Consider the following 27,941-nt stretch of genomic DNA (forward strand, 5'->3'; position numbering starts at 1 on the left):
TGCCGAACCATAAAGATATATATATATATATATATATATATATATATATATATAGTATATGTATATATATAATGCATATTATATATTAATATAAATAAAACTTTTAGACTACCACGATTCGATGTGCGTGTTTATATCGAATAGATAAAATTTTATAAGTGACAAACTAACTCACTGTATTTATAATATATAAAATATCTATTTTCCAGATAAATCATCTAAATTATGAGACGGATGCTACTTTGAAAGAATTACGCGAGAAACGCGGTTACTCGTATGAAGACGAAATAACATGCTCCAAAGAGTGTTTATCAAATTACGAAGAGAAGGTACGAAACATATTATCTCTATTTTAGATTCGCAATTATTATTATTCCTTATTATAATAAAACATCAAGATTTTTAATCGACGTCATACGTTTAACAGCATATTTCTTCAATACTTTTAATTATATTAATTAGAAAGTGCGAGCTATTCGAATATTAATCGTATCGATTCGGATGAGATTCGAGATTCGGCTCGATTCAATTTTGAATTTCTATGATTCAAATCTGAGCTATTAGAAAATTTCGAATCTAGATAGCTCGAAAACAAATCATATATATTGTTAATTTTATAAAATAATAAATATTTTCTATTAATAAGCAAAACAATGCGGTCATGTTAAACTGTTGCATTCAATGGGTGTGTATTTTAGTACTACAACCGCTCACTGAGCAGCTATTAAGTAGCAATAGAATGTAATTATATTTCCTACCTTAAAGCGAATTTATATTATATAATCAATATTATTTTTTTCATATTATAATGTTCTCTTATTCTACATGTTAGAATTCAATCTATAATAATAATTATACTGTTAAAAATTATATTTCAATTCGATTCGGATTCAAAAAGGGAAATAAAGTTCGATTCGATTCAACATTAAAAATTGTTAATTCGCACATCTCGTAATATTAATACCTTTCTGTCCGAATTTAATTCTTAGTTGAAAAACTTCTTCACCGAACATCTTCACACTGACGAGGAGATACGTCTGGTTCTGGATGGATCGGGCTACTTCGACGTGCGGGACAAGGATGATCAATGGATTCGAATTGAAGTGACGGCCGGCGACCTAATAATCATACCCAGTGGGATTTATCATCGCTTTACTCTGGACACTAACGTAAGTAACGTAAGAATATTTATAAATGTATTCTTCTCTTTTCGACTGATCTTTCGACACACATTGTTTATCTTTCTCCAAATCATTTTTTAAACACGTGAGGGAAAAGTTTTTCTCTTTTTTAAAAATAAATATGTGCTAAACAAGTCTCTAATTCAGAGTAAATTTAAGATAAATTTTGTGATTTCCAATTAATCCTAAATAGATCTCTAATTTTCGAGGAAACTCTTTTAGAATTATATAAAAGCAAAGAGATACTTTGTGGGAGAACCAGTTTGGCTGCCGTACAACAGACCGGCTGAAAACATGGACTGCCGCAAGCAGTACCTCAATCGACTGCAGAAAGGCTTTGAAGTACCTTTGGTTTAATAACCCCGTATTAACTATATACATAAGCTTCCATAAGAAAATATATTTTTTATATCTATCTTTCATTAAACTATTATACTTGAAGTTACCAATGTATATCATCATACTTGAATATTAAATATTGTATATATACAAGTGTATGTTATATAAGCATATGATAATCTGTGAATGAACAATATAAAGCAGCTATACGTACAATTTCTTTTTCAACATATGTCGATCTTGTAGATATATATTTTTAAATAAAACGAAAATCTATTTTAATTTTTCCATATTTCAATTTATGACTATATCCTTTTTTGTATTTTTTTATCTTTTAAATCCTCTTTTCGTTTTCAGAATCACTAACATTCAATCGTAATAAAAGAAGCTTTATTTAATTAGCTTTATTGCCACATAGTTATTGTTTACATACATGCAAAGACTTATCTATACGAATACTATTTTAAGTTGCAGTTTTAAGTTTTTAAGTACTCGAGACTCTGTATTTATGTGATTATTTATTCAAATTTATAGTATTTTTTTTCGATATGTCCAATCATTAGTAAGATTTTATAATGGAAGTGTACATGAGACAAAAGCTTTTATCATGCTCATATATTTTAACTTTCTGACAAGAAATGAATATTAATGTCTAACTCTTTAATTGAGTTGTTCAATTATAAAATAAATCTTAATCAAATCCAAAAAAAAACATTTCCGAAAGTGTCACAAATATCGCGCTTAGTCTCTATACAATAAATTAAAATTTGTTTCAATCAATAATACTCTGTACATTTTTAAGATCTTGACAAACACGGTTTGCTTCTCAAAAGCTTGTCAAACAATTTGACGGCATCATGGAAAAGTATTCTAATCACAGAACAACTTTTTAGAAGCATTATTTGTACAATAATTTTTTTTCTTCCTAAAGTTTTCTCATCAGTTGCAATAGGAATTAAATATAAAAAAATAACATTAAAAATTTCATAGATTAAAGCTATACTTTTTTGAAACATACTACTGGTAAAATAGCATTTCAAAAATTACGATTGTAACTGAAAATATGCAAAAATGCGTGTATAATACCCTTTTTGTTGATGCCGTCAACTTATATATATTCTATAAACACTATACAAACATTTCCTCTCGCGAATATTTGTCAAAGATTTTTTCTCAAAACTTTATCGTTATATATAAAATTATTTCAAAGTCACGGAAAATTATTGATGTGTCCTTCTTTTTCTCCATCGTGGAGCGTATGCAATATTTTTTGTTTGTTTTATATTTGTATATTTAAACCTTTTGTATTAAAAATTTGCACCAAACACCACACTTGACATGCTGCTCTTCTTTTGAGAACCTTCTTCCGCGACACCAAATTTCTTGTATTCGCCCACTTTCTTCTCAAAGAAATTTGTCTTCCCCTCCAGAGAGATGAAATTCATAAACGAGAACGGATTCTCCGAATGGTAAACCTAAAATTATCACAATATTCTATATCTCTTAATAAGTAAAATTTAAATAAAATCTAAAACTTTCTCACATTATTAGTATCAATTATGTAAAATAAAAGCGTGATAAATATAAAAATGACGACAAAAATAATAAATAAGCTTTTTTATACATTACTTTTTCAAATCCTAATGCAACGAACAATCTGTCCGCGACGAATTCGATGTAGTTACACATAAGTGTGCAATTCATTCCTATCAGTTCGACCGGCAACGCCTGAGTCAAAAATTCTTTTTCGATTTCGACGGCGTCCATTATGATCGACTTCACACGCTCGAACGACGGCTTTTGTACGATGTGTTTAAACATTAAGCACGCGAAATCGCAGTGCAATCCCTAAATGTAAACAATAAAAATAAAATAATGAGTATAAACATGATGTAATAAAGAAAACACAGAAAGAAATATATATTAACTTATGTTAGATAAAAATTATCTACTTATTAAATAAATTAAATAACTTGTGTGTAAATAGATGTAAATAAAATTAATTTACTGACCTCGTCTCGCGAGATGAGTTCGTTGCTAAAGGTGAGCCCTGGCATGACTCCTCGTTTCTTCAGCCAGAAAATCGCTGCAAAACTGCCGCTGAAGAAGATACCCTCAACTGCCGCGAACGCAACTACACGTTCAGGAAACGTAGCACCATCCTGATTGATCCAGTTCAATGCCCAATTGGCCTTCTTTCCCACACAAGGAAGTGTTTCGATTGCATTAAATAAGAAATCTCTGGAAATAAGATTAATCAATATAGTTTCTGTAATTAAAGTAATTAATATCTAACAATTAAAATATAAATGCAATATAAATAAAAAAGTAATATTTAATTTATGTACAATTTAAAAGTATATATAAAAAAATTGTAATATCTACTATATATTTGTGAGTATGCAAATATATGCCAATTCCACTTACTTTTCTTTCGGATCAGAAATATAAGTTTCAATGAGCAAAGAATACATTTCAGAATGAATATTTTCTATAGCGATTTGGAAGCCGTAGAAACAACGTGCTTCGGCGATTTTCACTTCCTGACTAAATCTCTCAATCAGATTCTCATTAACGATACCATCGGAAGCGGCGAAGAATGCCAAAACATGAGAGATAAAATGTTTCTCGTCGGAACTTAGCTTTTCATCCCAGTCCTTCTTGTCTACCTGTAAAAATTACAAGAATTCATTGTTATCATTGAATATGAAATATTTATTAATTCTATTTTGCATATTTTCTACTTAAAACTTTTTTAATTACTAAACTGTTAAATGTGTTAAGTTTTCAAGCTGTATATTTTTATATCTTTAGAAAAATATATTATAACTTTAAAAGTTTACCTTGTGAAGAGCTACTTCTTCTATGGTCCAAAAGGAGGCTACAGCCTTTTTGTACATATCCCAGATATCAGGATATTGAATAGGGAAAATTACAAAGCGGTTTGAGCCTTCCTGAAGCAGTGGCTCTAATTCTGGATTGAAGTCCTCCTTGAGTTGTACCTTTCGTACAGCATTTGTTTTGGTAAGCTGCAAATTTATTGTTTTTACTAAATATCGTAATCAATGAAATTTTAATAAAATAAAATAAAATATATAAAAAATATATAAAGAAATTAAATATATCAAGCACAAAATTGGTATATGAGTAAATAGGCTATACCTACCCCAGTTTTCAAGCCATGATCCTGAGAAATAGTTGGAGAAATGCATGATTTCTTTGGTGATGTCTGTAAGAAAAAAAACTGTTAATTTAAACTAACATTGTAAATACATAAATTACATCATCAGGAATCACACAATTCGATGAATTACTTTGTCAGTTCAATTGTCAATGTATTCTAAACTAATATGCAGTGTTATATAAATTATAATAATTTAAGAAACTTCCGCAATTGCATTAAACGCATTACTCATTTAAAATAAATCCATATAAGTATAGAGAATAGGATTGCATAATCTTGTGCAAAAAATAACAAACATTTCTGAGCGTCACCTTGGTGTAAAATATTCTTAATATAATAACAGATGACAAAATAATAAATAGAATTCTAAAATATTTTGCACCGAGAAATATCTAGAATTAAATACACTCAATTTATTTAGAACTCGATATCGTGCGGATTTTAAATTGTGCAATTTGTTAAACTAATGAATTGAAGTATCCAAATTTATTTTAATCGGGAGAAAATCTGAGAAGGCAAATTTGTCATATATAGTTGTTCCTTTATACACAAATGTTAACATACTTCTTACAAATGTTAATATACTTCTTGCAAAAATATTCATAACCTAGAGGAGTATCAAGAGTAGGTGGAGGAATTTTGCCAGTGAGAATAATGCAGAGAAATTATTTACCTCTTCATTCATCTTAGGTTACCGACGACGATAACAACGAGTACAAAATCGCGAATATTATATTTAATGATAAAACATTCTGATGAAAAACACTGGACATTCTAAGCTCTATATTGAACACACACAGATATATATGCGCAGCTGCTCCATACATATATAGTTAATACAGTGTAGTACACACAAGCCGTTTAAAATGCACGCGTCAGCGCGTGAGACATGCCTCGACCAAGCCTTTTAACGTTATCGCTACTGTCGTTAATGATCTTTGTGTTTCGAAACGCGCGCTTCCCATCGCGTTAACGAGTTTTCCAAACTGCGTGCTCTCCATCGCGTTAATCCGTTAATGAATGGCGGAGAATTTATACGTTTTCGCGCAGAGACACGTGTCCGGTACATAACTGGTCGTCGGAAAACAGATCGAAGAGTCGACTCCGAAGTCCGAATGCGACGAACATATATATATAGAAGGAGGGATTCATAGGACAGGACCCTCTTGTTGGAATTACGCAATTCTATTTGTGGAAGCGGCGCACCTAAAACGTGGACACGTTAGAATTTTCCTATGGCGATCCGGGCAACACGCATGCCCCAAATCGGGACATATAATGTCTTAAAAACGTCTTATGATGTGACGTTTTTACGACATATCATATGTCCCGTTTGGGAAATTATGTTCACGAGGGAGTTATAAATTAATCTTCAGTTCCCTGGACATTTTCTTTAAGAAGAAACTTACTCCGAATTGGTCAGTGTTATTAAAACGAGTTCTAAATGGAACATCCCGTATATATCTCTGTAGACATCAATATTTTTTTTTTCTTCAATTATCGCCAGAAATTTCATTCATCTACCGCATGCTCGTTTCCTTTCAAACGCAGCCGTTTCTTGCTGTTTCGCGTGTGGGCCGTGGGCGTAGGGAACGGAGGGACGACCGATCCCGCAACTCAACGGATTTTTCCACTCGCGCTGTTTAGTGATAACACCGATAACGAAGACACGCGCGGCATGATCGCTAACGAAACGTTCAATCTGCAAGAATATAGAGACAGAAGATGCGGTACGACGGAGACGGTTAATTGTACGTGGGCCCGGCGGGAACGAGGAAGGAGAAAACAGCGGACTCACGTGCAACGACACGTCCTCGAGGTGCTTGCGAACGTTTTCCTTTGTGGATTCGTGCAACGCCATCGTTATTCTCGATTTTTCCAGCTGGACTCGGCGATCAGGAACACAACGGCGAGGGTGAGAGCGACGGCGACGGCGACGACGGACGACAATGGGTGACAAGTGATGCCGGGAACCGTTCCAACGAACGGAGCAGGAAACACTGGGCTGACTGGGCACTGGCACCAGCGAGACGATTATTATCTCGATCGCGTGTTGATTGGCCTCCCGTGCCAGAGTTTCGCGTCCAAACTGCCGTCCGCCAATCAGCTGATCGGGCCTTGCCGCCAAATTTTGCGAGCTCTCGCGTCTTTCGTTCTCTCTTCCCTTTTCGCGCGTCCCTCGGCCGGAAATATTCCGAGATGAATTTCTCACGGTCGCGAAGGACGATTCGCCGACGAGAATCTCTCCCGCGACGCTCGGCGATGTCGGTGGTTTTCCCGCGCGTTTTGACGAGACTGCGCGATGAGCGCGTCGCGGATAAATCGTCATCGAGAAGGGACAACTATTACTACGTTTACGCGAGCGTTATTTCTGTAGTAACTATTACGATAATTCACTCGTTTACGCGGAGTAAATTATCGTAAGTTATTATAAAATCCCGTTTACGCGAAGGAATTATCGTAAGTTACTACAGAAGTAAAACGCTCGCATAAACGTGTAGTATATATGATAATTAAGTTACAATTACTACGTTTACGCGAGCGTTACTTCTGTAATAAGTTACGATAATTCACTCGTTTACGTGTAATAAATTATCGTAAGTTACTACAAAATCCCGTTTACGCGAACGAATTATCGCATGTTACTACAGAAGTAACGCTCGCGTAAACGTATATAGTAAATGGGCGCGTTCAGCAGACACAATTGTTGAGTTCGTCTTATCAACACTCTGCCTTGATTGGTTGGTTCTAAAAGTAAAAGCCAATCACGTTCGATTGTTGCTGAGCGGCTTGGTCTGCTGAACGCTGAACCAATGTGTATGAATCATTTGAAGGAATATTTAGCACAACTGACTACAATTAGCCGTTTTTGTATCATTTGTTATATCAATATGCTACTTATAGTTAATCGCCAATTACGATCACTACGAGCGGAGCTGACTTTATCGCTTTTAAAATAAACCTAATAAAGCTTGGTCTTGGCAGCTGAACTCTTTTCGCCCTTCCTTTCTCTCCCTTCGATTAATTATGGATTTGTCTTGTTTTAAGAAAGCACAGCATAGCGTGGCTACACGTAAAACGGACTTATTTGGACAAGTCGCAGCTGCTCGTGAAAACAAGTTTCGCGGACGATGACTCGCGTTTTCACATACCGGCGAGTTCCAAAACTCGTCGAAATGAGTTTCAATCGCCGTCCGCTTCACTTGGCGCGAGGCCAACGCGGAATTCGAATTGCGGCCTTCTTCTCCCCTTATCTCTTATTTTAAAGAGAAAATACGTTCAAGATGAACAGAACCAAGCTTTACGTAAGTAACGTACAAAAATAGGGATCAGCTCGGCAATTCATCACCGATTCATTATTATGACTATATTAATCGACAAATTTGAATTAAATATCCTTATTGATGGATTAACGCTACATCTGCATGCTACATGATGCTACAGTTGCAACACCTATTCTTCCTATTTTTTCCGTTAGCTGCAAAAAGCGAAGACATCGGGTGATCATTGCAATAAACCATATTTATTTGGATAATAATTAGAATAAGTAAATACAATAAAGAACGCTTTTAGCAGGCCAATTTCCCGACAATGCTCATGAACTCTATGTATGTCTTCTTTTGTCTGAAAGGGATGCATTTCAAGATATACGCGCACCATTAAAAAGTCTCGACAACAATCGATCAATATTAAGGAAATAACGATCTTCCAGTAAATGCGTATTTGCATCGTTAAAACAATTAAAAGTATTGCGAATATACTGTACATAGATAAATCACGCTAAACTCTTAGGAACGGTTAAAATTTCTTTCTTTCTTTTTTTTCCTCCTTTTTCATCATTGGCGTGTAAACGGCATTGTTTAATTATGTCACTCTCGTCAGTCTAAAACAACGAAAATCCTATATCTATTTGCGTATAACTTGAGATTGCATTTGCACGATTCTGTTCGAGAGGAAAATGATTATCCATCCCGGATATTACGGCTCGGACAGTGTTTCTTGTCATCCGTCGCGCTTGTGTGTATGCGTATATGTGTATTGGATGTACGGTACGTGTATACGGTGTATGTGTGTGCTTTAAATGGCATCGATATCGAAATCATCTTCGGAATCATTGTTCACGGCGGCAGCGACTGCGGTGGCGGCGGCAGGCTTCGGCGTGGTCGGCGGTTGCTGTTGTTTCAGGGATTCCTGCTTGGCTCTATCGTCGTATTCGATCTAAAATGGAAAATTTGAAACCAGACAAAGTTAAAAAAAAAAAGTATATCGAAATAGTTTAAGGGTGTGAATAATGCAGAGGAAAGAAGCTTAAATTCAATGGATTACTTTGAAAGAAACAAGAAAGTTTAATCTTTCAAGTCGAGTCATTTTTAATTTACTTATCCCCCCCCCCCAAACAAATAAATAAGTAAAACAAAAAAGCTTTTTTTATATATTTAATTAATAATTAAATAGAAGAATTAAAAAATAATTTAAAAATTGAATTAAATTAGCATCTCTCTTAGAAGCACAATGAGATTACCTGCACATCGTCATCTTCTTCCTCGGATTCAGACTCCTCTTCCTCTGCAACTTTCAACCATGTTAAAAATGGTGCAGCTCGATCGTGAATCTCTTGCGACAGGTCCTTTGAGACGTATTTCTTGCTAACTTTGCTCGACCACTCGTCAAATGCTTTCTCTTCCAAGATATCAGCGTCGTAAAACAACTAGGAATGCATGCAAATATTTTAAATTATTTACTAAGTCAATGGCGATAGCTAAGAATTACGACATATATTAATACTTTCTCACTGAATGCCCTAACAAACTTTTCAAAATATTTCCTAAAATTAATTCCAAAAAATTCCCAAAAAATTAATTTGTTTACCTTGAGGATTCCGGGAACCTTCGGCATCAACGCCTCCTTATGCAATGCGATCACCTGCTCGATTCCTCTGATCAAATATTTCTGCGCCTTAATGTCGTCGTGAGTGAAGCGCAGCAGCAATACTCGATATTTCTTCGCCTGCGCGGCGATTCCCTGATCGAACAGCAACTCGGCAAGGATCAACGGCGCCTTGGTCTTAATCTCGAGACGTTCCGCCTCGGTCACGAGCTCCTTATGATTGTTGTCCAGCTGGCCGGCATCGCGACGGCATTTAACCAGTTTGTAGAACATGTCCATGCGCTCCTTTTCGCTCTTCTCAAGATCATCGCTGATAGTCATACCTTTCGCACCATCCGTCAGGTCTTGGAGACGAGCTCTAACCGCCTCCTCGGACACATCCACCGCCCATTTAAGGTCATCTCCGTCGTCGTTGATCGTTCTTACTGGCGGTGGTTCTACCACAATGTCTGTAGAATTGTTGACGTCATTTTCCGGAGAACCGGATCGATCGTTGCCGTTAGTGGTGGCCGTGGTGGTGGTGATTGTACCCCCGGCGTCGCCATTGGCGCGTTTCGAGCGTTTGCCACGTTTACCCTCCGTCAAAGAGCTACCCTGCACTGCTGGATTCAAGCTCGGCGGATTTTTCAAGATGTACGTGTTCAACTTATGATTACTCTCAAGAAGGCCATGATGTCCGCATGCTTTACAACCCTGCGAGATCGTGCCCTTCTTCGAACTAACCATCAGTTCGGTTTCCGGGTTGTCGCAGGCTGGGCAAAGAACATATTTTCGGATGAAACCGTCCAGCAGGTCTTGCAGCTTCGTCGCGTCGTGCGAGCCGTTGACGATAAAACGCTCGTTTTTGAAGTCAAATTGCGTCTGCGCGCCCAACTCGCAACCGAAGTACTTGGTCGGATACGTAGCCGGACGACCGATCGCCTTCGCCACATCCACCATATTGACGATCACTGTCTTAATACCGTTTCCCTTGCCTTCCACCTTCGCCTGGATTCGCGGCATCTTATAGCGATAAAAAGCATCGCTGACATTGCGATTGACGTTCACGCTCGCCATGGTGACCGATGTTTCCGCCTTCTCTTGCTCTTAACAAACTTAACTTCTCCGATCGACAAGGATCTCTGACGAGACGTCGTTGTGAAAATATTAACAAATCACGACAAAAAGATCGACGCTTGAGCAGCTCGTGAGATGACGTTGGCTCTGTTCCTTCTTTCTCCTCTTTCTCAGGTGGGTAACGTCTTCGTCCTGTTTCTTCTAGATCTCCTCTGTCGCACGTTTCCAGCCAGCGGCAGCTTGGTAGCCGGCAATAGCCAGTAGCAGGCAATGGATGCTACCTGCTCGTGGTAGCTCGTAGCAGCGTGTCGAGTCAGGGTGGTTCTTCCTCTTCTCAGGATTGTAGTCCTTATTAGCAGTAAGGCGTGCCGCGCCGCTACCCGCTAACGCCAGTCACGTTTCCCTGAATGGCTGTAGCTTCCGATGCCTATTACTGTAAAGAGGAAGAAACTCGCCTTTAATATTGCAATAACTCAAACTGCCATTAATCTTTAACCTGAATCGCTAATTGAATTAAAAGAATTGTTACGCATTTTGTAGCAAGACTTGTAGATTTAAAATATATTTTAATAAATATAATTCTTTTTCAATGTCTTCAAGTTATTCTTAGAATTTCAGATTTGAGCAGTAATAACAATAATTCTTTTAAACACATTATCAATTTTCTCAACAAAATTTAAAATAAAAAAATTGACACTAACCAGACTGACTCACAAACCTGGAAAATTTTGAGGTCCTGTGCTTAGGCAGGACCAGGTGGAGGTTTAGGAATCGTTGGGTGGTATCTTGATGCCTCGGGTGTTGCCTCGGTTTGGCGGTGGCGGGTGGGGTAGGGGGGTAGTCCTCAATGATCATACACGCTGCCTGTCCGTCGCTGGTCGCCGTAAGAAAGCCTGGCAATCGGTGGTACCAGGTTGGTGATGATGTCGACGTTAACTCGGCGGTTAACTCGTCGCACGAAAACGAACGGTCGTGGGTGGTGATGGTGTTGCCGTTTGATGATCGCCAGTCGGATAATAGTGTTCTACTGTCACCGCCGCCTTTGCTACACGCCGATCCTTTCCCTCTGGATGATATCCTGGATGTTTCTGCAAGAAAGAAGAACAAAAACAATCTTGGAACTGTCCTAATCCAGTTTAGTCACTTTCGATTTTTTGTTAGATTATAATTTTTGTAACTTTATTTTTTTTTACATTATCCCGTTGCTAAAATAAATTGAAGATATTATTTTTATATATTTAAAGAAAATCAAAGGAAATTAGTAGAAATCTGATCTCAAATTTGGAGAATTGAAACTAATTAAAAGAACTTATCTGGAATGTTATTTTAAATTTATTTTACCGTATAAGGAAATTTCATTATATTGTATATTAAATTTTAGAGAGAAAAATAGAACTTTAATTTAAGAAATCATTTAGAGTTGGAAACCGAAACATTTGTATTTGCTTAGAATAGTTTGTGCAACTCTATCTGCCCAACTTTAATTAAGATAATATATTATTCTTATTCTTATTGTTTTTTTTTTCCTTTAACCTCGATCTTATCGGAATCATTTTAATTGTAGGATTGAAGATCCTGGACGCGAAGGAATCAAGGAATCCGAGGGCGAATCTTGCGGACTGCTCTTATCCATGCGAGTTAGTGGTCTGCTAAAAGCGTTCACGAGAGATGCAAAACCATGAGAATGAAATTCAGAATAATTTTCAGACGGATGGACGATCATGGGACCGGTGTGCGTTTCATCTGGCTATGATGCTAACGATCATTCGGATGATTTTCGTGCGGGACGAGCCGTATTAGGAACATGATAGCGATGACCGCTAAGTCGGACTGAACGAAGTTGCGAAAACGAGATTGCGACGGACAAATTTCATCTCTCTCGATAATCGAACAAATGCAGTCGCAATAAATGAAGATTCACTCGAGATATGATTGCACCGAAGTGTATATACCTTATAATAAATTAAGGGGTAAGCTGATGTCTCGGACACAAAACATGTTTGCGATATAACTCGATTTCTCCGGATTTATTCGAATGTGATTTATTCGCTCGATCAATTCCGCTTGTGTTTTCTAAATGACAATATTCGCTACAACAATACGATTAATATTTCCTAGTAATAAATTGTTCACAGGCACGCCTCGTGAGCGAAGAACTGTTTTTTTATTCGCGCACAATCACTCCGCGAGACCGATCGAAAGTTTGTATACGGGGGAGTTACGGGTTGTCACAAGCAATTAAGTTAACGTCTTGTAATAGTGTAAGGAACGGCACTTCTCGAGGGACATCCTCTATTGATTTAGCATCCGAGATATCTGAGAGCGCGATTCGCACAAGGACTCTCGTGTTTCAGTCGTACAGTATGCAAGTGGTGTGTAATTCTGCACCCGATTGCAGCCGGTGCCTGTTGTTTACAATAACTGTGCGATATTAATATTGATCCTTACGCTCCATTTACCGGGCTATAAGCGTCGCATTCGCGGCTACTGTTAAGACACCTCAAGGCGTTTCAAGACGTAGCGGCAAGACTCTTAAGATTCTAAATTATACATGGGTTTTTTTTTTAAGCAAAGGCAGCACGTATTCGCGAAGATGGACCGCGAGAATTGATTGGGATGATAAATCGAATATATTGGCCCCTCGCAATTTGACAACATCGTTGTCGGAACAAAACGTGTCAAAGTGTGACGTGTCAAAACGTGTCAAATATTTCGATACTCGGGTTCACGCATGGAGCCGCAGAACTGTCACTTTCCCCGTCGTTCCCCAGCGACGGAATTTACGCAGCAATAGTAAATCTCGGTTAACCCAATCGCGAGGTGCTGACCGTTCCGGGGAATACCCTGAACACCCTCGTGGAAGTGCGTGCACCGGAAACGGGAGAGTTACCTGCTCGGTACAGACGCATAAGTCGTGATTTGCGACGGTGACGCGGCTGCTGTCGTTGATCGGCAGGTGTATCCAGACTTCCTTCCTCTTCTCCAACGGCACCCTCGCGAGCGGAGAGATACGTCGAAGAAGGACGAGGCTCGGAGACGGAGAAAGAGAGAGAAAGAGTGGAAAAAAGTGGAGCAGGTTTGTCGCGTCGCCGAGAGAGAATCGATTCTCGCGCAGGGGGTAGTTCGCGAGAGAGAGCGTGTGTGTGTGAGAGAGAGAAAGAGAGCTGAGAAGGTCGGCCTCTCGCTAGCGCAACTAGAGTGGTTACTCGTCTCTTCGTAGTCTGACGACTCTCGGGACCCCGGAGGTCGGCCTACCCCGCGGCGCGCACGCGTCCTTTCGCCGCCACCGTGTATATTGATCCGGACGCCGACGACGCCGATCCGGACGCCGACGACGCCTCTTCTAAGGAGAGAGCAGCCTTCGGGCAAGGTCACACTACTCTACTCTCAAGTGGCTAACTGATTCGCAATCGAGGCCTCTTCTTTAACAAATTGTGGAATTTACATTTGTGTGTGTGTGTGGATGCGTGAAATTAAATTAATCCCGGGGAGAAAAATATTAAATTAACGTCGAGATAAAATTTCCTAGCAGTTGATCGAGTCCCTGGTCGACGACTTGCGAATAGCGCGAAAGATTCTAGGAAAAAACTCGGTGAGATAGGTCGGGGTGGATTGACCCAGGTCCAGGTCGCGTCATGGGTTGAGCGTGACTCTCTGTCCGGCTGTGTTTAACTAATCAGTGTTTGATAAATCGGGCGTTGGATTAAATTAAGTAATAAACGTGCCTGTATAGAAGCGGTAAATAATATAATTTGACCAATGATTTAATAATCTCATTTTTAATAAGTAATATAACGTTGATAAATTTTTGAGAATATTTTTGCCATTTCTATAATTCTTAAATACTAAACAGATTTTTTTTACAAGATATAAAGGTTTAATTAATGCAAATCCGTCCGAATTGGCAAATCCTAAGACCAGCGCCTCAACATTTACACATTTATATACTTTTTCAATCAACGAGTCTCAACCAACATTTGAATACCTCGAAAGAAAACTTGTTATTCGTCATCGCAAAAAAAAAAAAATTATGTGCTCGTTAAATGTAAAGCCGACAATTTATAGATTCTCGCGGTCGGTCTTAACAACATAGACAACTCCGTTTGGGAGTTCTCCGTCCGGGAGCGCGACGTTCTCGATGCGGCCGTAATTATCGGCCCGGCGATCCTCGATAAATACTTTCCTCCCGGCGAAACTCGTTCTGGCACGCTTGCCTCTGCTCGCGATTCGGATTCGGAGAAAGTGAGGGCAAGCGATATGCTGGAACTCGTAACATTACTTCATCGCTGTGGCCAAAACGCGCGCGTATACACGCGCACGTTCTAACATAAGAAGAAGACGGAGTTTCGGGCGCAAAGGCATTCGCGGATCAAGAATGTTTTGTCTGACAATGAGCGAGATAAATTGGATTGGAGAATTATCCTACGTGAGGAGGGATCGCGTTACGAAAATTCCACGAGTCGCACAAAGACGACGCTTGAGAACCGCTGCCGTCTGATAAAGCACAATATTATTTTGCATCGTTATCGAGAACCGTGCGCCGTGTACATGCTTAAGGGTCAAAGTAGCAGGCCATCTTGGCCAGATAAACGTAAAAAAAACACACTCGCCAGTCACGCACGGACAAAGGAAGAAGATTTAGAATTAATCCTGTCTGACGCAATTGTCTTTAAATGTTTCGACAACGTCCAAATCGGACGTTCTCCAGAATGTCGCGAAAATAAACAATAATGAAACTTCTAATTCCTACTTATTATTGTGGTTACTCGTAATTTTTTCGAATTATTCGAATTCTTACGAAGCTTCAATTCTTAACTATTTTTGCATTTGATCGATCTTATCGAGTCGAGATTTTCATTATCTATATACGATTTTATATCTTCTGTACACACGTAAGAAATACGAACAGTACCTGATAACATCAATACCTTTTTCCGAAGCAAACTTTTCGAAATTCCACGGACTCTCAAACTACACAGACTGGCGCCCGACGCTTGCGTGCGCTCGAGGAAGTTCGTATTGTCGATAGGAATGTATTTACAAACATGAGCCAAGCCAGTTATTGCTGATCGTGACGAAGTTGAACAACACGGACTAGAAAATCGCGCCGAAAGAATGTTATTATCTTACGAGGTTTCTTTTATCGACGTATTTGCGAGTAATAGATCTACAGCTATATAATCTAATCGCAGCAAGTACTGGATGTCTCCGAACTAACGTTACTATCGGAAACCGTATACTGGAAATATAAATATATACTAAGGAAAAATAGCGAGATACAGCTGGAGATTGAGTTTTGCAAAATTGGAATTTTTATGCCGATATTCGGCTGAAAATTCAAGGGGATTCGTTGAAGATCAATCCCGGATTTATGAAATTTGAAAATTTTCGATCGGTCGGTACCATCTCGCTATCGACGTTAGCAAAGTAATAATATGCTGGGATTAATTATACATTCGTTGTAACATTAGCATTGATATATAATTCGTAATCGCTATTGAACTCTCGGAATAGTTATTAGATGACACAGCAATCGGCAATTCGCATGCAAACGTCACGCGAGAGGCGTCCGCTCGTTCCTTTCTTTTTTTTTCAAGTTCAACGTTTCGAATGTATTCGCCCCAGGTTTTACAAAAGAAGGTATTTTCTCTTTCTCTTTTGTGTAATATTATAAAATAATAAATAAATACACAGGATGTACAAATGTCAGAAGGAACATTGCGTTCCGTTCTCCAACCTTTATCCTTATACGGCAGTTACAGCGAGAAGTTAATTCTGCGCGTCATTTAATTATCTTTAGAGTATGCACCATTTCCCAACTGAAATCACGGGAATTACGAAAATGTGTAATTAATGGCGACAAAGGGGACAAAGCAAATTCAGCAGGCTTCTCGAAAGCCTTCTTAATCCTCTTAAAACAAACGTCGTTTGACCACAGACCTAGAAAACGTACAAAATAATATATTCCATCATGAATACGTAAATTTCACGTATAAATTAGAAACAAAGAGCGATTATATTAGAAACTTGATAATTCCTAATTTCATTTCTAATACTGTAAATGGCTTACCATTTTATTCAATGCTTCGAGAGAAATACGTAATATACAGAAACAATTATTTGTAATAAATGGACGACATTCAGTAACAAAGTTTCAAGTACAGCATATAGCCAGCTATATTGTTACATAGCTGGTTATATGCCGTACTTAAAAACTTTCCCTCACAATTGCCTACAAAATGTCACAAATAGGCCTGTTCTTTTTAGCTGAACTTCTTATATACGGTTTATCTTTTCTCTTTTTCTCTCCAATGTGAAAAGACAAAGAAAAAAGATGAACCGTGCAAAAGAAGTTCAACTAAAAAGAACAGGCCCTACGTCAATGCTGGCTATCAAATCCTGCTCGTCAAATGCTAGCAGTTCCCGCTCGTAGAACGAATTGCTCGTTCTCTCGTTACAAAAGAAATAAATGCCTTATTACGGTCACGTATACGCATCAGAATACAGATGTGATAGGCCAGTTGGAGAGGTGCTTGCTAAAATAGATCCGCTTGTTTCCACTGCGCTTCCTACGCTTCGCTCCTTTCCTCCCTTCTGTACACATGTCCCATTCTCGATACAGAGGGTACAAGAGCTCACCAAGTTGTACGAAACGTTTAAGGTAAAAAATATACGTTCAAGGCGAAACAAAGAAGCCCGTTTGCTCAGTCGCCCTCGTTCCCCTGTCCTCTTCCACCTACAGAAAAGCCTGGAACGGTCCTCTCCGTGTCGTCTTCGAATTTTCTCCATGTCCACGGAATTTTCAAGCGTGACGCGCGCTTACGTTACGCACGCCTATTTTTGCGTCAGGTCTAGGAGTAAAAGAGCGCAGCTGAAAATAGCAGGTGAAAATAGCGAAAAGCGCGGACCCAAGGGTCCGGCGGTGCTGGGTCAGGAGACCGGCTTTTAGAGAAGCTCCATTTCCTCCGCCGACGATGACGCGCCGTGCGACACGCACGCACGCGAGTCGTCATTGCGAACGGAGGGAGAGGGAGAGGGACACACGCTCATTTCCGCAGGAGAGCGAGGGGTCCCGTGGTTCTCGCTCGCTCGTTCGCACGCACTCACGCACGCACGCACGCACGCATGCACGTCCCGTGTCCCGTCGTGCCGTGTCCAAAATGGCTGGTCGCTAAAATTAGCGAGCGAGCGACGTGGGTAGAAAGAGGTTATGGCATCGGAAGAGAGAAAAAAAAATTAATTGGCAATTCAATCGACGCGATTGACGTTGAATGGACGTCGATTGGACCGCCGTCGTCACGTCGGTCCGCATCTCGGACCGTTAAAAATTCGAGAAATGATACCGTGATGTATACGGGAGAAACTTACCTCGTCGTCGAAGTAAAGTCATATAAGATGGTATCGCCCTGCTGGACGGCCGCTTTCTAGCGTGAAAATCCTCCGCTCGGGGAGAGCCGAGATTCGAGACAATACGGATCGCCCTTCCTGTCCGGGGAGCAACCCGATACGTCGGTGTTGCGCGATACGTGGGCCCGCGGTGCCGATCGACGGAGTCGAGTTCCTTTGCCGAGATGGCTCGCTCGCGCGAGAGAGAAAAGGAGAGCGAGAGCGAGAGAGAGAGATAAGGACAGAGCCGGCCTTCTGGTGCTCTACGTCGTCACTCCCGGTTGCCTCCCGGCGACGTCGACGAACAGGGTTTACGCTACTGACTGTCGTGTTTCGCGGTAGTCGCGCGCGGAGGTCGGCGGTTCTCGATTAATCGGAACTGAAAAAAGAGAGAGAAATACGAGATTGCCAAGAATGCTACGAATCACATTCGCTGCGCGATGGCTACTGCCTGAACGCAGTCGCGAGCGCGGAGCGACGGAACGCCACGCCACGAGCGCCGCGAACGCGGCTCATTTCGACGTGTTCCATGTTCCATACTGCTGCGTATGTAATATGTTATATCGACAATCCTCGGTATTCGGTAATACGATCTCATTTTTCAATTGTTTACTTGAAAATTATATATAATATAATTAACAAGATATTATTTAAAAAAATAAATCATGGAGAAATTATCGGGACTATCAATGGAACTCCGGGAGCCGGAGATATTTGAAGACTATCGATATCGATTATCGATATAAAAGACCTCGCACTATTCTTATGGTAAAAAATTTTTCATATAAGAAATGTATAGAATGTGTATAAATAAATGTATAAAATATGTGTCCATATATGTTTCCTTTCTCTTGTATAATCTCTGTATACACTGGAAAAATAATAAGAAAACAATTATAAAAAAAAAAGATTAAGAAAATAGTTTTAGTAGTTTTTTTTTTAAATAAAGTTTGAGAAAATGAGACATAAAATGATCATATATGATTACATATAGAATATTGTATAATCTAATCGCAATTTTACTTTTTTTTAAAAGGACAATGCAAAAGTTATTTTTCTACTTAATTTTGTTCTTCCTATATACATATATAAATAGAGATTATACAAGAAAAAGAAAACGCGGTATATGGGTATATTTTATATAAAATTATATATCTATATATGTATACCTATACATTTATATTATATATTTATTTATAAAAACTTATATTTATAAAACTTATATACTTCTTAGTAACATCATCAAGTATCATCGTCTTTTATTTGTTGGTGTTAATAGTTCGGTGATAATAGTTATCATAAATAATATAATATAAGAATTGTTGTAGATAATGTTTATAACTTCTTTGAAATATTTTACCAAAGAAATTTTCATTACGTATAATAATTTTGCCAATGCAAATTGTTGTACATACATACATTAGGGATGAGTCCTCTCAACCTACTTTTATAAATATAAAAGAATTTATTCTAAAATGAAGATATTTCGTAAAACTTATCCGGCCCCCAGTCCAATGAATTCCTCGAGATGGAAAATGTCAGAATTAATCGATTTATGACTCAAAATGTGAATTTTTGCAGATACGGCATTTTTCTTTAGCAGGGCAGTATTACGTATATATGTATATGTATATGTAGTTATTGTATAATAAAAATAATACGTTTTCAAAATGCCTAAGTGTCTCTCGTTTATTTGTCATATATAATATATGCATGAAAATGCAAACAACTATTTTTGTTGTCTTAGCTGTTAAATAATAAAATAATTTAGAAATTAAATGGTTAAAACGCCGACATTTCTAGATCAAGTTTTTCGCTTCTGGCTTCTGGTCTGGTTCTCTGTCTCATTCTCGTCATATCTCATTAGTGACGGCATCCGGCATCATCGACGATCATTGATGCTCGTGTGCGCCCAGTGAATCGCTGAATTCTGCATGCAAAAGCTCACGCTTTTACCAAATTTGAAAATCATTGCTAGATAAAGATATTGTCCGTTTCTTAAATGATCGAAACGGATAAGCCCATGTCGTCATTATCGTCTCGCTTCTCCGGTTATCACGTGTAGTTGCGTTGAGTTTAACCTCAAATCGAAGAGCGATCCCGTGTCGCCCGTGTCTCCTCTCTCCGCCGAACGCGGCCGAAGCCGCAGGATAGATATAAAGAAAACGACTCGCGAATCTCAGTCGGGGAGAAATGAAGGGCGTGATGACTGTATTCAGAAGCATGCGGACCAACGAGTTCGCGATGGCGTTTCGCGCGTGTTACAGAAGGTATTGCACGACGAAGGGTTACACGACGACGCAGAAGGTGGTCCATCCATACAACCAAATTCACCCGTGGAAATCGGAGACCGAGTTTGCGAAAGATTTGCTGAAGAATGTGATTTACAATGAAGGTGGAGAAAAAATTGTTCTACGTCGATTAAATACTCGCATCTTCCAGCAAGATTAATAATTATTTTCGTTATCATAAGATTGATGAATTTATTAATTAATAATAATTATTGGTTCATTTTGTGAAATTTAGTAATCCTTGCTTTTTAATGTAATTGCTGCATTATTGACCGTTAAATAATGTTTATTATTTGCGATGATCATTAATATTACAACTTAAAAGAAATGTAAAGTCGCAGTTATTCCACTTGCGTAGATTATTTTAGCATAACAGTTTCCTTTTTTTGTCAAAGTTGATTTTTTCTTGATGTCCATACAAAAGTCATATTATTCAATAGATAATAAGAAATGTTGAATTTATTGGAAATAAATGTCTATATATTTAATTGTACTTAGCTGATAAAGTGATACATTTCAATATTAATCTGTGAATACTTTCTTACAGATGGAATAATTGCAATAAACAAACCATATGGCATATCTATGCTTAATAGCATGCCAAAAACAAACCGACGTCTGCAGTTAACTCACAAGATTGTAGGTGCAGTGAATTATTCTGTACAAGACACTTTGCCATACCTTGCGAAGGAATTAGATGTACCAATCTTAATACCGTGCTTGGGAGCAGAAAAGTACATAACCCTTTCACTTTCTTTTTTTCTTAAAAAAAAAAAAAAAACTTATTTTACTTACAAATTAACTATTTTTGTAGATATATGAGTGGCGTATATGTTTTTGGAATTAATGACAAAGTGTGTCGGCAGATAGAAATTGCGAGAAATCGAACTGCAGGCAAATATAAGAAATATTGGGCGGTCACGATCAGAGTTCCGAACGAGATCAAAGGAAAATATCATCTAGCGATGATTTTAAAAAAGTCTACGCTAGGAGACAAAAAGGTACATCTGTCTCCATGTATATGTTCTCTACGAAGTAATTTGATGTTCATTGAAATAACGATTACGTGTGCATTTCAGCCTGTTATCTTGACTCAGTGGAGTAACAACGAGGTGAAGAGAAATGACGTCAAGATATTAAATATAGATTATAAACTCTTATCCAATTCGACGCATAATTTGAGTTCCCTAATAGAAATCGAAGCATCCGCGAGAAAGTGGAATGCTGTCAGGTTATTCGCTTCCACGATGCTGTACAGTCCGATTCTCGGAGATAATGTTCACGGATCGCGCGCCCAAGAAATCATGGGTACATGGTTGAGAGTCGATCCATTCTCCGATTCCTGTTGGGATATGCCGAAGATGAATCGACAACTGCTAGATCTGCTAGATGTGACACCGAGTCAACAAGAAATTATTCCGACTCACGTACATCTGAAAAATGTGCGCTTAATTATAGGCAAAGAGAAAAAAGATTTAATAATAGATGCACCTTTGATGGATCCTTTCGATTGGACCTGCAAGCAGCTCAAGTTCAATATACCGGATGAAGCAAGGAATGCTGTTGCAGACGATGAAAAAGTGTTGGCTCACGTGTAATAAATATGGCGGTAATTAACTCACACATTTCTCAATAAGTATTGTAATTGTAATAAAAAGGATTTTAATTAAATTGATAATATTTATTTCTTAGCATATATTCTCATGCTTTCGATCAATCAGCTGGATAACATAACAATGACTAGTGAGATATCACATGTTTGCCTTTTAAGATTCTTCTCTGGAGAATTTTTCTACCATTTGGTGTTGACAATCTCGCAGACCATCCGTGCTTTTTTATACGTCTTCTTTCATTGGGATGAGGGAAATGATATCTCATTATGTTTCTGACAAATGTTAAACTCCATGGGCTCCATACCGCAGTCGTTGTCGCAGTCGCTGTCGACGAAAGTTGGCTTGTGGCCCGTCTGCAAACATGTTAACAAAATGTGATATTAATACGTAATATATCTATACTTTGTTACCTAAGATCTCATTGCCGTATTACGTCTTATGTCAATAATGTGAATAGCAGTTTTAAATTGAAGAAAATCAAATCTCTTGCTCTTCTTTAAATGTTGAAGGTTTCTAATCGCCAAACAAGATGTTAATCCTTATTAACACGTTCACCGGTTCATTACGGTCACCGGTGATCGTTGGCCACAATTAATGTACATATAATACGAAATTATATTTGTAGGACGATTATATTTAGTAATAATAGAAAGACATACGACACAAATTACAAATGAATATTTTTACTTAATATTATAATTAAGTAATACTTTTACTTAATATTGTAATTTAATTTCGTATTTCATCGCTTTTTTCTTACAAAATAATTCGGTATGAGTAGAAAGTTAGCTAAAATACGCTTGACGGCGAACGTATATTGAAAATTGATACGATTACAGGAAGTCATTTCGAAAAATGTTCTTAATTTTCGAGAATAAAGACAAAGTTTAATATTTACGGTAAAGATTGAAATACACCCGTGATCAATTTGCCAAACATGTTTTCACACCGCAAGTGTCTTAACACATTCGGATTATTCGGAAGTGGAAAATTTTAGGTTAAATCTCGCAAATCGCTCGACGATCACCGGCGAAAATCGTCGAACATCGAACGTTTCCGTAAACCGACAGTGTACTGTCGCGTGGCGCACTCTGGTAGCGAGAAGTTTTACAGTTTGGACTGCCGCCGGAGCCGGCCGGCCGGGCCGAGGCGAATATTGCGCGATTGACCAAATAATGGACCCGTTGCGAAATTCTGCATCATAAAGGTGTGTAAAATAAATTATCTATAATATGGTCGTCATGTTTTTACTTATAAAAACTGCAACGTGCAATTTTGTCGTTAATGCAATTTCGATAGACTTCTCACCTCGAATATTGACAGTATAAAAAGAGGAGCAAATGGCGGCAACCGATAAAATATCTCAATGGCTATCGCGATTTCCTTAATCGGAAATTGCAATTGTCGAACGTAATTGTCAAATTAATCTTTCAAATAAATCTTTCGAATGAGACATATCGAATTTGAATACGTTTCAGGCGCGTTAAAATATTTACTACGTCTCGACGGGATCTTATTGGATACCTGTCAAAACCTGGCTGGCTTCAATCGGTCTATTAGCGAGGACCGTGTTCACTGATTGACCCATTCTGGGGTTCACAATGCCTCACGGGCTGCCGAAGGGCGCAGCAGTATTAAAAGTACAGCCCTCGAGAATGCGACGGGGCAACGACATCGCCTCGGCCGTTCGATATACAACGTTTCTAAAGGTACAACGCGCGTTCGACAAATTTCTAGGCACACGGTTGAGCGAAGAATAACGTACTATACAGAAAGGAATGTCAAATCAAAACTTTATACATACTCGTATATACGCAACAATCTATAATCTTAAAAGAATTTCAATTTTTTTTTTTTCGTTGAACTATATAATATAAATGACTATACTTGGTTATTGACTATATAAATATATTCACTCAAGCAAGTTTTCTTCATTTAACGCAATATAATCTCATTTCCAAGATTGTAGATTGTTGCGTATATGTACGAGTATATATATAGAGGTCTTGATTTGGCACTTCTTCTTTTTCTGTATATTATTGCAATGGAATAACAAAATTACAAAATATTTGGATAAAACTATAATACGAGCGTCTTAGAGAAAGCGAATGGATTGGCTCTACCTTTTTTAATTTTAGAAGCATAGCGCGTGTTTATAACTTCATTGACTTTTTCTATTTTTTATTTGATAGAATTTCGGATTTGCGGTTTAGCTTCTGCTGTAAGGCTCATGCATGAGATACCGGCGGTTTTAATAGCCCCAAGTGAACTCGTTCGAATTTTACTGCCGCTTGAATCTGCTAAATCGCGAGAATGTTACAGTTTTACAAAAAAAATTGTCTTATCGAAGTGACATTAAAGTACATATCCGATAATCTTATTAACTGATTAAGCTTAAGGCAAAGTGAGCGAATAGTATTTGCGATCGTCTTGTCTACGCAGCGACATTATGTGAATTTCTTTTAAATAATCTAATTTTAACTTTATAAAAGTTTTAATCGAGATTGTAGAGTACTTGTATCGCAACTAGCGAATTTATTGTTAAGAGTACTTTTTGTGTAAATTACATTCTAGAAATCAAACAAATCTTCATCACCGATACTTAAATTTATCAGGTGCAACAGTTCGCGTGAAATTCTTCTTGTCCTCGATGCGACGCTGATCTCAAACGACGGACAACGACAGTCTAACACCTATTTTTTTCTTAACTTTCTGTATTGTTTGCAATACTTGGAGAAAAGCGCTCGTTTAGTTCACGTAGAAATGCCGCGACTAAGCCAGCAACAATGAGTCTCGATCATGCATTAAAACCACTCCCTCAGTTTCTCCGTGTCGCGTCCTCCGACCACTCTCCCCCGGAGAGATTCTTTTCTATCGTCAAATGCGCCCCGTGGTGCCGACCTACCCCATGGGAGGATTGATCTCGCCTCGATCTCGACGGTAATCGAACTGCCGTGACCCCGTTGACACGTCGTGTGTAGCAGACGAACGAACACGCGTGCATCCATGACGTCACCGTGTCTCATGGTGGTCGTCTGATCTTGAGCCCACGCGGGGCCTCTGCCCTCCCCGACGTGATTTCGATGCACTTCGGACGCGCGGTTACGTTACATCGCATCGCTCGGGATTTGGACAGAAACTTGGATCATCGACGTTAAGTTTTGTCGTTTACAACTTAAAAAAAATGAACGAAGAAAACGCGCGCGTATAGTTCGACAGGAAATACATAAACATATATTTTCTTTATCAGCATGGGAACATTTCAGGCATATCTTTTTAAAAGTTGCCGAGGAACATTTCCAATATTATATGGTTTTACATAAACGCCCGAAGGTATAACTTATCGCGTTTGTCTATTGACAAACTTCCTCCGTGCATCTTTTTACAAGTCTCGCAACCGTAGTTGCGCTAGTACGGGAGCACCGTCGTACGATTATCAGATATCGGTCGATTGTCGAGTAATGGTACCGTCCCTGTGCTACTCGTAATCAATTTAATGAGCGAGTTAATGCGATATCATCGGGGTTTGGTTACACGGGAAAGCGGTGCAATGCGCTTGCTCGTATATACGAAGGGCGCGCTTAGGCACTGTTAGAGACTGGACCTATCCCGTGGGTGGATAAACTTTTTATCTGCGCCCGTGATGGAATCGCTGTAACCCGTTTGCTATGTCACGTGGAACGTGCACGCGGCCGTTCCTCGAACGCGCGTATACGCATCGCCGAATATATATTATCACGTATGTCTCGTTACGACATCGATTAAACGCGACGCGGCTTAAAACAAAAGTAACTGGCTCTTCCATCGCAACTTTTCATCTTAATTAATATACAATATTTAAATATTTGTGAGGTTTCTGTTTACCGATTAAAAGATATTTACTAATAATTTCTCGATCTATATATGATTAAGGATAATTTAGTATTTTACATATAGATGTATTTTGATACTGTTAATTGCTATTTTATCTGGCAATAGAAGAATTGAGAAATATCGCTTGGTTACTTTTATTACAATTAGTAATCGAATTATCGCTAAGCTGATTAATGCGCGTTTTTATTAGAGTATTGAAAACGTCTCCAACAATACGCGAGAGCGCTGTGCGGAAAACACAAAAGAGAACCTCTTCCTCCTTTTTAATTATTTCTTTCTTTAATTATTCGTGCGCACAGATAGAGAATCCCGAGAAAAAGACAGCTATTATTAACGCGGAACAAAGAGCGTGGCTACGTCTCTTTAGGTTTTTATTAGGATTTACTTGGAACAGAGTGCATAATTCTCTTATACGAAATCGAAAAAAGACGAAATAACATATTTTTATATGTGGATGGCGTAAAATAGCAATATAATTTTTTTATATAACTTTTAATCAATCAGTATATAATAAGTTACAAATTTAATAATTTTTTCGCATGTGTGTTTCACAATCGAAAGTTAATTTTTTTCTTGGTAAAATATTCTCTAAAATATTATCGGCAAAAAACGGACCGGACACCGAGAAAAGTTCTCGGTATGCGATCGAGCACCCGGTATATTTTCAACTGTCAGTTGACAAGGTACAGGATGCGCCTTTTCCGTTGCAAGAGTTCTGAACCGGCACTCCCATCCTATAGAATTGCGCTCAATCGTCCATTGATTTAACATGAGCGTGTCATAGCGCGGCCAGACTTATTATCGATCGGTTTGCATAACTTTGTTTTATTATGCAGCGTGAAGTACAATCGTCCGTACTGCGCGTGAAACGTATTCAGTTGAGCGTTTAATAAATTCGACTGTAATTTCGGTTGTTTCGAATTTTAACACGGATTCGAGAAGGATATAACGTGGAAATATTTACGCTAGACCGCGTGCAAATTGCTGCTTTTTCTCAACTGCGAATCGATCGAATCTGGAAATGGCCGGGATGCGGCCCTTGACCGTGACACATGCATCTCTCAACGACGATTTACTTGTCAAATAATTCTTCGTACGACCGCGGGGCTCGCGATTACCGCCAGAGCACACGCAGTAACTTATGTGCATGCTTACGTTACGTCGTCGATATTTCATTGCGCTCGCAGTCGGGTGATAAAAACGTGCGGTACCGAAAAATATTGCCGAGCTGTGAGCGTGGCCGCTTTGTGGTCCGACTAAGTCCGGGAAAGGATCTTAATAAGGAGGGTCCACATTATCGAGCCAAACCGCGAACCGAGTTCCGAACCGAATCTCGAGCAGAACTTGCAGACGAACCTCAAATCGAACTCCATCGCGAACCGCGAACATGAGTTAAAATTTTTTGAAGTCAAATCTTGTATTGAAATTTATAATAAAATTTATATAAATTTTTAATACATGTATGCAAAATGCATATTTATATTTACAATCGTATTTTTTAACATTGCAATATATATATTATAAATTTATTGCGTATTTATCACAGGTTTAGAGTATGTTTATGCAATATTAATTCTAAATTTTGTTTTATGGTTTGAAAAGGAATTAAGTTTTGAATACAGGAAAATAATAAAAGCACATATACATATATTCACTCACCTTTTCCTGTTTCCATACTTTTTTTATTTTTGCTTTTTCTCTTTGCAGAGATGCCAATAATGTCGTCATCTTTTTTTTGCACATGTCACTATCACATTCGAGTTCTTTACTTATTTCTTCTTATAAAAAAAGTATGAGAACAGGAAAAGACGACTAAATATGTGTATACATATGCGTGTTTTTATTATTTTCTTGTATTCAAAGCTTAATTCCTTTTCAAACCATAAAACTATATTTAGAGTGGTACCAACTATATTTAATATTGCATAAACATACTCTAAATCTATGATAAATACGCAATAAATTTATAATATATATTGCAACGTTAAAAATACGATTGTAAATATAAATATGCATTTTTTTAATTGTTATAATATTTGGGATTTTTAGCGTCCCGTATATAATAATCTTTTCTGCTCATAATCACTAATTAATTTTAAACATTTTTTATCAGACCATTCCATTTTGTCTA

At 38.2% G+C, this 27,941-nt stretch overlaps 6 protein-coding genes across 7 annotated transcripts in view; 3 read left to right on the top strand and 3 right to left on the bottom strand.

Annotated features, from left to right (window-relative positions):
• Positions 1–1,752, top strand: part of LOC112458629 (1,2-dihydroxy-3-keto-5-methylthiopentene dioxygenase) — a 7,377-nt gene extending 5,625 nt beyond the window's left edge. Inside the window, exons 2-4 of the mRNA XM_025022368.1 lie at positions 210–329; positions 990–1,169; positions 1,404–1,752. Coding sequence (XP_024878136.1) covers positions 210–329; positions 990–1,169; positions 1,404–1,538 — 435 coding nt within the window. The 3' untranslated portion in view covers positions 1,539–1,752. The remainder of the gene's footprint in view (positions 1–209; positions 330–989; positions 1,170–1,403) is intronic.
• A 136-nt stretch (positions 1,753–1,888) lies between these two features.
• Positions 1,889–7,070, bottom strand: LOC112458631 (ribonucleoside-diphosphate reductase subunit M2 B). Of its 2 annotated transcripts, none has more exons than XM_025022370.1 (7): positions 6,503–7,070; positions 4,687–4,749; positions 4,364–4,549; positions 3,948–4,189; positions 3,533–3,761; positions 3,150–3,368; positions 1,889–2,995 (listed from the first exon to the last, which is right to left on the bottom strand). In XM_025022370.1, exons 1-7 carry the CDS (start codon positions 7,031–7,033, stop codon positions 2,828–2,830), a joined length of 1,638 nt encoding a protein of 545 aa, XP_024878138.1. In that variant the 5' UTR covers positions 7,034–7,070; the 3' UTR covers positions 1,889–2,827. The 2 variants fall into 2 exon arrangements, with proteins under 2 accessions (XP_024878138.1, XP_024878139.1); XM_025022371.1 differs by lacking the exon at positions 6,503–7,070 and adding an exon at positions 5,378–6,461.
• Positions 7,071–8,205: 1,135 nt separating this feature from the next.
• Positions 8,206–11,458, bottom strand: LOC112458624 (eukaryotic translation initiation factor 5). The gene is made up of 4 exons (XM_025022360.1): positions 11,366–11,458; positions 9,574–11,080; positions 9,227–9,412; positions 8,206–8,922 (listed from the first exon to the last, which is right to left on the bottom strand). Exons 2-4 carry the CDS (start codon positions 10,645–10,647, stop codon positions 8,782–8,784), a joined length of 1,401 nt encoding a protein of 466 aa, XP_024878128.1. The 5' UTR covers positions 10,648–11,080; positions 11,366–11,458; the 3' UTR covers positions 8,206–8,781.
• An 11-nt stretch (positions 11,459–11,469) lies between these two features.
• Positions 11,470–13,531, top strand: LOC112458625. The gene is made up of 2 exons (XM_025022361.1): positions 11,470–11,781; positions 12,212–13,531. The coding sequence occupies exons 1-2, from the start codon at positions 11,495–11,497 to the stop codon at positions 12,327–12,329; spliced, it is 405 nt and encodes a 134-aa protein (XP_024878129.1). The 5' UTR covers positions 11,470–11,494; the 3' UTR covers positions 12,330–13,531.
• A 6,664-nt stretch (positions 13,532–20,195) lies between these two features.
• On the top strand, positions 20,196–22,008 carry LOC112458633 (mitochondrial RNA pseudouridine synthase Rpusd4-like). Its single transcript, XM_025022372.1, has 4 exons — positions 20,196–20,428; positions 20,872–21,058; positions 21,139–21,325; positions 21,404–22,008. The coding sequence occupies exons 1-4, from the start codon at positions 20,227–20,229 to the stop codon at positions 21,920–21,922; spliced, it is 1,095 nt and encodes a 364-aa protein (XP_024878140.1). The 5' UTR covers positions 20,196–20,226; the 3' UTR covers positions 21,923–22,008.
• Positions 21,985–22,975, bottom strand: LOC112458634 (39S ribosomal protein L34, mitochondrial). Its single transcript, XM_025022373.1, has 2 exons — positions 22,836–22,975; positions 21,985–22,290 (listed from the first exon to the last, which is right to left on the bottom strand). Exons 1-2 carry the CDS (start codon positions 22,874–22,876, stop codon positions 22,065–22,067), a joined length of 267 nt encoding a protein of 88 aa, XP_024878141.1. The 5' UTR covers positions 22,877–22,975; the 3' UTR covers positions 21,985–22,064.
• Positions 22,976–27,941: the final 4,966 nt, after the last annotated feature.

This window comes from Temnothorax curvispinosus, unplaced genomic scaffold (assembly GCF_003070985.1).
Source record: "Temnothorax curvispinosus isolate PA1 unplaced genomic scaffold, ASM307098v1 QBEX01009046.1, whole genome shotgun sequence".
Taxonomy (NCBI): Eukaryota; Metazoa; Arthropoda; class Insecta; order Hymenoptera; family Formicidae; genus Temnothorax; species Temnothorax curvispinosus.

Excerpts from the sequence above, each read along its gene's own strand:
- LOC112458633 (XM_025022372.1), top strand. The coding sequence starts at position 20,227 with ATGAAGGGCGTGATGACTGTATTCAGAAGCATGCGGACCAACGAGTTC. Across the intron at positions 20,429-20,871 it reads GAATGTGATTTACAATGAAG|ATGGAATAATTGCAATAAAC; the intron begins GTGGAGAAAAAA and ends ACTTTCTTACAG. Across the intron at positions 21,326-21,403 it reads CTACGCTAGGAGACAAAAAG|CCTGTTATCTTGACTCAGTG; the intron begins GTACATCTGTCT and ends TGTGCATTTCAG.
- LOC112458631 (XM_025022370.1), bottom strand. The coding sequence starts at position 7,033 with ATGACGATTTATCCGCGACGCGCTCATCGCGCAGTCTCGTCAAAACGC. Across the intron at positions 4,750-6,502 it reads TCGAGGACGTGTCGTTGCAC|ACATCACCAAAGAAATCATG; the intron begins GTGAGTCCGCTG and ends TTTTTCTTACAG. Across the intron at positions 4,550-4,686 it reads ATCATGGCTTGAAAACTGGG|CTTACCAAAACAAATGCTGT; the intron begins GTAGGTATAGCC and ends ATAAATTTGCAG.
- LOC112458624 (XM_025022360.1), bottom strand. The coding sequence starts at position 10,647 with ATGGCGAGCGTGAACGTCAATCGCAATGTCAGCGATGCTTTTTATCGC. Across the intron at positions 9,413-9,573 it reads AGGTTCCCGGAATCCTCAAG|TTGTTTTACGACGCTGATAT; the intron begins GTAAACAAATTA and ends ATGCATTCCTAG. Across the intron at positions 8,923-9,226 it reads AAGAAGATGACGATGTGCAG|ATCGAATACGACGATAGAGC; the intron begins GTAATCTCATTG and ends TTTCCATTTTAG.
- LOC112458634 (XM_025022373.1), bottom strand. The coding sequence starts at position 22,876 with ATGTTTGGCAAATTGATCACGGGTGTATTTCAATCTTTACC. Across the intron at positions 22,291-22,835 it reads GGTGTATTTCAATCTTTACC|ACGGGCCACAAGCCAACTTT; the intron begins GTAAATATTAAA and ends ACATGTTTGCAG.
- LOC112458625 (XM_025022361.1), top strand. The coding sequence starts at position 11,495 with ATGATCATACACGCTGCCTGTCCGTCGCTGGTCGCCGTAAGAAAGCCT. Across the intron at positions 11,782-12,211 it reads CTTGGAACTGTCCTAATCCA|GATTGAAGATCCTGGACGCG; the intron begins GTTTAGTCACTT and ends TTTTAATTGTAG.